Source organism: Syzygium oleosum, unplaced genomic scaffold, assembly GCF_021117445.2.
Source record: "Syzygium oleosum isolate NSW1041296 unplaced genomic scaffold, Sole_v2.1 Sole_v2.64, whole genome shotgun sequence".
NCBI lineage: Eukaryota > Viridiplantae > Streptophyta > Magnoliopsida > Myrtales > Myrtaceae > Syzygium > Syzygium oleosum.
The window spans coordinates 36,920-45,158 of record NW_026607548.1 but is presented as its reverse complement, the minus strand read 5'-3'; the positions used below and the strand labels follow the sequence as shown (position 1 = coordinate 45,158).

Genomic DNA, 8,239 nt, shown 5'->3' with positions numbered 1-8,239 from the left:
CCTAGGTTGGGTTTAGGGGTGTACTTGCTGAGATATAATCTCATGGTTGTGTAAACCAACAATTTTCAGAACTCCGACCTGAGCGATGAGCCCTCCACCACCGCCACCAGTACGTTTTGGAGTACCAGTGCATACGGAGTATGAGGTAGCTGAGTTTCCGATGGGTGACGGGATAACCTGGATAAGACACACGACGACCGTGTTTGTAGAAGTGGGAAAGCTTGCCTTGGATGGGAACCATTTTTGAGGTTGAACGTCAGGTCATCGACTCATTTTTGATTTTGGTAGCTTCAGTAAAGTGTGCACTGGTAGTCAGAAGTTTGTTTTATTGTATATTTGGTGGAACAAGTTGAACAATAAATGGAAATGTATATTCTCCCAATTCTCCCCAGTTTAAGTTTGTCCGGGTGTTTTATGGTTTCCGTCTGCGCGATTAAATCTCTGATGTTTAGTTGAGGTCGGCGATAACCTAGGACGTCGCAATTGTTCGACCGGAGGCGGGATGTCGCTGGTTCGACGGTGGTTCGGGGCGTGACAGAGCTGGACTGTTGAATCTGCACTGAGACATCTGGGGTGGACTGCTGCAATGCATGAGGAACTTGAGGCCCTTCGTGCCAACCATAGGAAGGAAGGAAATGAATTTCATTGGCTCAAAATGGTGTTGAAGACCAAACTGAACCCAGATGGAACCTTGGATCGTCTTAAAGCACATCTTGTTGCTGAAGGATTTCATCTAGTACCCAGAACACATTTTTCTGAAACATTTCCTCAGGTCGTAAAACCTGGTAGCATCCGAACTATTCTCTCTGTAGCCATGGTCCAGAAGTGGAGCATCCGCCAACTTGATGTGAAGAGTGCCCCTTTTTACATGGATACATTCACAAACCAGCTTTTATAAAGCAATTGCCCGGCTTTCTAGATGGTAACTTTCCTAATCAGGTCTGCCACCTGAAGCACGCTCTTTATGGTTTGAAGCAAGCACCGCGTGCTTGGTTTGATATGCTCGGTAATTTCCTATTGAGCATTAGTTTCTTCTGTAGCTTCACTGGTTCTTCGTTATTTATTTGCCACTCTAATAGGGGGACTTTTCTCCTTCTTATTCAAGTGGACGACGTGATTCTAACCGGAGACAAACCTGTATACATAGGTTGTTTGTTCAACGCATCGGTGAAGAGTTTGCCGTCAAGGATGTCAGGTCACTTAAATATTTCTTGGGCATTGAAGTTCACACATCGCAGGATGGTTTATTCTCGCTCCAATCTAAACATGCCAGTGATATTCTATCTCGTTCTCAAATGACAGATTGCAAACTGATTTCCATTCCATTGGCAACAAAGGTCAGACCAACTTCTTCAGATAATGATCTCTACCCAGACCCAACACACTACCGAAGCATTGTTGGGGCTCTTCAATATATGACTTTGACTAGCCAGGATCTCTCCGATGTGGTAAAGTATGTGTGCCAATTCGTGCATTTGCCGACTGTTAGAGATTATCGTGCTGTCAAGCGTATGCTTCGCCATTTAAGTGGCACTATCGGTCAAGGTATGCGAATTTTGCATCAAAGCTCACTTAACTTGTATGCTTACTCGGATGCCGATTGCTCGTCAAGCTTTAAGATGCAATTTGAGCCTCTATATGCTTCCGGGTTCCACTTCGAGGGGGAGTCATAAGAAAGTAATTATGGCTATGAATGTGCATCATGTTTCCCTGATGGTCGAATAAAATCTTCACAGATTTGACAGAATGGAGAAGACTCCGCTCAAGCTACATTGATCAAGCTTGATTAATCATATTCCTCCATTTCTCGTACCTTAGTAATTAATTGAACTGTTTATTTCTTACCAACTTTGTATAAGTGTAACTTCCTCTCTATATTAGTGAGATTCACTCTCTTTCTTCTCACCTTGACAGAAAGACAAATCCTTACTTTTCTTATCACTAATGACATATTGCACTTTAAGTAGGTCCGGAAGAACCAAAGGTGCCCAAAAAACACAATGGACGACCGTGATTCGTGATCACGAGACCTTATAAAGCATTTACCTTAGTTTTCCTCGTAAATTTACAGCCGGGGAATGACTGCCGGTCAAGCTCGACATAATGATGAGAGGTTACATGATCCAGTGGTACCAATTTTTTTATTGGAGTACCATGTCACATGCTGCGATACGTGCAAAGAAAACTCCGAAAGCGTGCATGGGGTCGTTCCCATGTGCTCGTTGTACTGTGTTTGTCATGAATACCAGTGACTAGAACCCGGAAAGATCCATTTCTCTAACTACTGCCAAAAATTCTGTTTACTTTGCATCATTGAAAAAGAGTGAAAGATAAAGGAGCTTGACCTAATGTTAGGAAGGATATGATTGAACCATGTTAGATTGGAGCCCACTCGTGAAGTGGTCACAGCTTCACAAAGCATCTCATTGAGAAGGAAACCCGTCACTATATATATACCTTCTTTTGGATTCATCTGTATCATAAAGAGAACACTCCCGCCTCGCCACCAGGAGACCTCACGAGTTGCCCACATCTCCAATTGCGAAAACATGCTTATCGACAAAATATCTAATTTCCGATACTATTCAGATTTCGGTTAGTTTCAGTTGCTTCGCTAACTCACATAATGAAGCCCAAACAGCACTCTCTTTCCATCGGGGCCCCCCCTTAGGAACGAGTTAAATTAACATGTACCAAATCATTTCAATCTTGACTAGGTTGAACTGTCAAAGTACAAGTTTCTTCATTTCGCATTTGTGAGTCCGGACTGTTGTTAACACATGAAGATTTTTCTTCATCATTTCGGCCGAGCAGCATTGGCCTTAACTAACCCAAGCGGGCGGGTCGATGTCACATTAATCGGAGTCAGGTACGAGCTCATCCTCTTACTCTTAGCAGACCAAATCAACAGATGCTACATTTACTAGGACATTCTATCAGAGAGAGAGAGAGAGAGTTTAATGCATTAGATATAGATGAGGCAAGCCAGATTTGCACAAGTCATAAGAATGTATGGTGAAAAAGAGAGTTTTGACAGCTAGTCAAAGAGTTTCCTAGAAGATGCTCATCAGATTGCAAAATTAGGTTTCGGACTGAAATGTGAACCAAAATCTTCAAGAAATACGGTCCCCACTCCTAGTATCCGAGGCATATCATTCATTTCATTTTCGAAGCAGTCCTTCTTAGTATAAAAATTACTCGGTATCCTAATTGTCTTTCGTCTTTCATGAGATGAACCAATGCAAACTTCAATTCCAACTGTTCTGTGATCATTCTCTTTCTCTTCTCTTTCTTTGTAGATGGGAGACACCGAAGTGGACCGAAATGACATGTCTAATTCAAGAACCACCGATCGTGCCGAAGAAAGTAGCTGGACTATGTATCTTGGGGATTTTCTGATTGACAATAAGAAGAAGAGTTCCCTAATTTCTTCGGAAAACAACAGCTCCTCTCTGGTCTCCGACGCTACTTCTTCTATCACAAGGGTGTTCGCCGATGCCACTCGGACGATCTCTTGCAAAAGAGTTAGTTTCAAGAAGAGGGAATCGCAGGATTCGATCATCCAGGACGCTTTAGAGGATACAGCTAGTTCTCTAAACTGCCCTAAGGTTAGGTTTGCATGTATACATATTCTGCTCAAGGACGTGCATTTGTGTGAGGTCATTTGAATGGCTTAAAACTAAAGTACACCGTCTCATCTAGTCCAATTTCTCAGACGAAACAATGATTTTCCAGATCATGCCTAGGTATGCAATAAACATCCAATATATATTCCTACCGAGGTAGGTACTAAAAATATGTGAAGGTTCATGACTTCTCATTCTGCAGAATCCTCCATGCATATCTACTGTACTGTCAGAATATTGTTTAAGCCTAAATTGCACAGAACATTTCGGGCTTGCTCTTACAGGCTAAAGAAAGCACCTTAGATCGGGCACATTTGAGAAAGGATCTCGTTCTTATTGCAAGAGATGATGTTCGCGGGCAATGAAGGAATCCAGTCCTCGCTTGGCGCCGCCATCAACCTATGGTGGTGAAGCTCAAGTACTCTAGGATCAGAAGTTAATGATGGGAATGAGAAAGTCATGAAAGTCTTTGAAAAATATTCTCAGTTTCATCACTCTCATGTACTCTTGCCTATGTATAAACCGGCATGATATGTCCCGGTATAGATGTCGCGTCATTTTCTTCTTCTTATGTTGTTTTCGCGGCACTTTTCATTGGAAGAGCAGAGAGAAAACGTGTGGACCTTGAGGAGTATGCATCTGCATCTGTGCAGTGTAGATGCTTATCTAATGTCCGAGGTATATAAAGTTGTTTTGCATGCGTGTGGCAATCATCTCTCCGACGAATTACTATTCCGATAAAAGGATTGAATTTTTTATTCCATGATAGTAGATTTCCGAAAAAGTTGACAAGTGTAAATTTCGGCATAGACACTAGAAGTGCCAAAAGTTGCATTTTCTCGAATTCGAAATACTAATTTGGTTTTCCCCCAAAATTAACAGTTGAATCTTGCAACAAAGAGCAGAAGCCCAACGAGCAGCTAAAATTCATTTCAACGAAGCTTCGGATTTGGTGGACGTCATTGAGAAGGGGGCATTGGGTTTTCTCAGGGAGAGCAGTGCAAAGATTTTAGAGAGAAAAGAACACGGCTAAAACATGAAGCTTCGGATTTTTCTCTAGGCAGTCGCCTGAGAAAACCCAGCATCACCCTCAAGCGATTCTTGCATAACATCAGAGTGCCCCGTCTCCTTTGCGGTAACAAGAGCTTTGAGCGATCCAAAAACCTCGATCGAATATTGCTGTTGGACTTAGACTTCGATCTTCTGAGTCATTGCCCGTCGCTGCCTGTCACTACTCTTCAGTGCCCACTGTCGCTGCTGCGTTTGAGAAGCACAGCGAATGCTTTGTTTCTCTTTGTTTTCCGGCCGTGTAAGCTTGAAAAGCTTTAATCTCCTTGGTTCAAGCATCGTCATTAAAGTCGATCTTAATCGGAAGAAGCTTTGAGCACTTCCTCCTACCATCGCAACCTTCAATGACGACTCAGATTGTTTTCCGGTAAGGTAGGATTCAAAACCTTTTGACTCATTTTATCTAGGATTAAGAACAAAACGCAAGCGTTGAACAAAGCTTCACAAATCTGTCTATTTTGAGATGGGCTTTGTGCAACGTAGTTTAGGCACAAACTTGCCACCTCAAAGTCCACGTTGGACTCGTTTTTAATATAAAAATGCCATATCAGATTAAACATTTTATTATAAAAGTTATGTAATAATTTTGACCGGAATTGATCTCTGGAAGCACTTAAGTGATCATTTTTTAACGTGAGAGTGTTAGTGAAAACGCGAATTTTAATAATAAACCTCCAAATGACCTTAATGTTGATAATATTGAAGAAAATGGTGGCGATTTTGGACATGAATTAGATTTGAGACTATAGTGAAAATTTGTGATTTTTGTAGATAAAAAATATTTTAGGCAAAATTAGAACTAGATTTAAAGTTGGGAGTTTTTTGGTCGAAAAGATTAAAAATTTGGTAAAATTAAGTTGTATCATAAAACATGCAAATAAAATTTTTTAAGGATAAGAAAATTGTCATGTAAGAAATTCAAATAAATGTCAATAAATAACTCAAATGAGAGCCGATAAACCAATTCTATTAAGTTACCAATTTTTATTTGTCTTGATTAGTAACCTCTGATATCTGCTAACTCTTATTGGAGTTTACCAACATAAATTACAATGACTCGCCAACTTTTCTCCATCAATTAGTACAAAAATTTGCTAACTCTAAACCATAAAAGGTTAGTAATTTAATAAAATTAATAACAATAAGTTACCAACAAGATACTTGGAAGAAATTTCATCACAAATTACTATTAGAATAGTTTTTTTTTACAATTATCAATACTTATTGAAATTTATTAGCACACAAAAGATACACTTTTGGGCATAGAATAATAAAACTCTACTACTTTCGTAATATTTTTTAAAAAAAATAGAAATTTGTAGGATTTACTACATGATGCATCACTTGATTGAGGGAAAAATTATCCAAAAAGTCATAAACCTATTGCACGTTGACCAATTCAGTCATAAACCTTTCAATTTTGTTAATTGATCCTTAAACCTTTTCACATTTTACCAGTTGAATAAATCCGGACAATTTTAACTAAAAATTGCTAGTGTGGACATAAGTAATGCCACATAGTACAATCAGCATTGACGTTGATAATTTTTTATTACTTTTTCTTTTTCTTTCTTTTATTCTCTTTTTTTTTTTTACCAAATCCAGCAAGAGTCACCAATTGACTCTCGTCGATCACAAGCGAGAGCCAACCCCTTGTCAGCCATCATTGGCCACTAGGCAAGGGCTCACAACCCTTGCCGATCACTAGGCAAGGGTCACCACCCCTCACTCACAGCTGGGCGAGGGCTTGCCAGCTACCGGTGAGGGCTTTGCAACCCTTACCTGCAGCCGGAGAGTGCTCGCAGGCCCTTGCCCAACAGCCCGAGAGGGTCATTAGGGCCTCGGTTGTTAACAATAAAAAAAATAAGATAAGAATATAAAAAATTCAAAAAAGTTCAAAAAAAATATTAGCAAATATTACCGATGTCAGTGATTGTTGGCCAAAATTGGATGGATGGACTCAATTAACAAAACGTAAAAAAATTTAAGACTCAATTGGCACAATTAAAAGGTTTAGGTTTGAAATTAGCAAAAGTGCAATAGGTTTATGACTTTTTGGACAATTTTCCCTTTAATTGAAAGTAAATATCATATTTTGTCCAATGAAAATGCAAATGAACCATTAAAGGAACTATTAGCAAAATATTTTTTTTTCCTTTTGGAGTAAAAAAAAGTATGGGTGGCTTTAGAACGGAGTTTACCATTCTTTTTGGTGAATATCTGCAGAAATTTCTTCTGGTTTGACAAGGAAACGAGAAAAGATCGTGACAAATAATTTTTCCTTAAAAAATATAAATAGGGTTTTAGCTAAAATAAAATAAAATAAAATGGTAAAAAGAATTGCGCATCCGGGGAATCGAACCCCGGTCAGTACCGTGGGAGGGTACTATGATACCACTACACCAGATGCGCTTGTTGGTATGAGTGTCAAACTTTTTTTTGATTGATCTATTAGAGATATGTCAACCTTGACGACTGCTTATATGGCGCTTTTGGCACTCCGTAATTTCCTTAAGAAAAAGAAGAATAAGTTCCTTCACCTAATATAAGACACAATAACATTAATATTGAGTCTCGCTCCTCTCACAGGTTTGTACGAAAACAATAATGAGATTGTCGTTAGGCCCTTGCAGAGTCATCTGAGCCTCATTGATGCCACCACCAATTGTAAATTATAGTAGAGGTGAGCGGTTCCAGATTTCATACCTGAACCTCAAACCTATTTATTGGAACAGTTTCCTCAATTTTTTGGAACCTGAAACTTACTATGTCACAGGTTTCAAGGTTGGTTCCAAGATATGCGCATGTTCAACCTGTATTATTAATTGAACGATTATATCGAATCATCAATTATAATGATCACCACTTAGTGCTGCAATCCACTCATCATAACTTATGGTTAGATATACGAAGAATATGAAACATTAATAAAGTAAAAGTCTCAGTAATAAAATGAAAACTCAGACTGCTAGTTCCAAATTATATACTCATCATCGGACACCATGGAATACTGCAGGATTGCACGAAAACATAGACCTAGAAAAACACAAAAACTTATTCCAAATTCCATCTACCTAGAACCTAGAATCTACTCGTCGAAACAAGTTCCCCAAATTTTGAAGCCTAGAACCTATCTTGCATACCTTGAAATTGGACAAGTTCCCATGGTTCGGTTCGGTTCGGTTCTTCAGTTTCAAGTTCTATCCTCACCCCTAATTTAAAGGCGAAAACCGATTTATAAGGCATCCATGACCGTCGACGAGCTCATTGCACAACCACTAAGGGGGCGTTTGGCAAGTTGCCAAATAATGAAAATTTCTATTTTTTTGTTCCCAGAATCAGTTTGGAAACATAAATCCGTTTGTTAAAATTTTTGTACCCGAACACAAATTTGCAAAAAATTGTTATAAGAATCAGTTTTGAAACAGAATCAAGAAGCAAAAAAAAGTAGCTACTTGATTCTGGAACAATTTTTCCATTTTTTATTCTTCTTAGTTTTCTTCTTCCTTTTTAGTTTGCTCTTCTTCTTCTTCTTCACGGTCTGC

General features: G+C 39.1%; 1 protein-coding gene and 1 non-coding gene across 2 annotated transcripts; one reads left to right on the top strand and one right to left on the bottom strand.

The window, feature by feature from the left end:
• The first annotated feature begins 3,211 nt into the window (after window positions 1-3,211).
• Window positions 3,212-4,336, top strand: LOC115666827 (vascular-related unknown protein 1-like). The gene is made up of 2 exons (XM_030588481.2): window positions 3,212-3,608; window positions 3,911-4,336. The coding sequence occupies exons 1-2, from the start codon at window positions 3,300-3,302 to the stop codon at window positions 3,989-3,991; spliced, it is 390 nt and encodes a 129-aa protein (XP_030444341.1). The 5' UTR covers window positions 3,212-3,299; the 3' UTR covers window positions 3,992-4,336.
• Window positions 4,337-7,035: 2,699 nt separating this feature from the next.
• On the bottom strand, window positions 7,036-7,106 carry TRNAG-CCC (transfer RNA glycine (anticodon CCC)). The gene has a single exon. It is a non-coding gene; the product is annotated as a tRNA-Gly (tRNA).
• Window positions 7,107-8,239: the final 1,133 nt, after the last annotated feature.

What these genes read in the sequence shown, in the direction of transcription:
- LOC115666827 (XM_030588481.2), top strand. Translation starts at nt 3,300, where the DNA reads ATGGGAGACACCGAAGTGGACCGAAATGACATGTCTAATTCAAGAACC. An exon ending in GTTCTCTAAACTGCCCTAAG is followed by an intron (nt 3,609 to 3,910) that starts GTTAGGTTTGCA and finishes TTGCTCTTACAG; the next exon opens with GCTAAAGAAAGCACCTTAGA.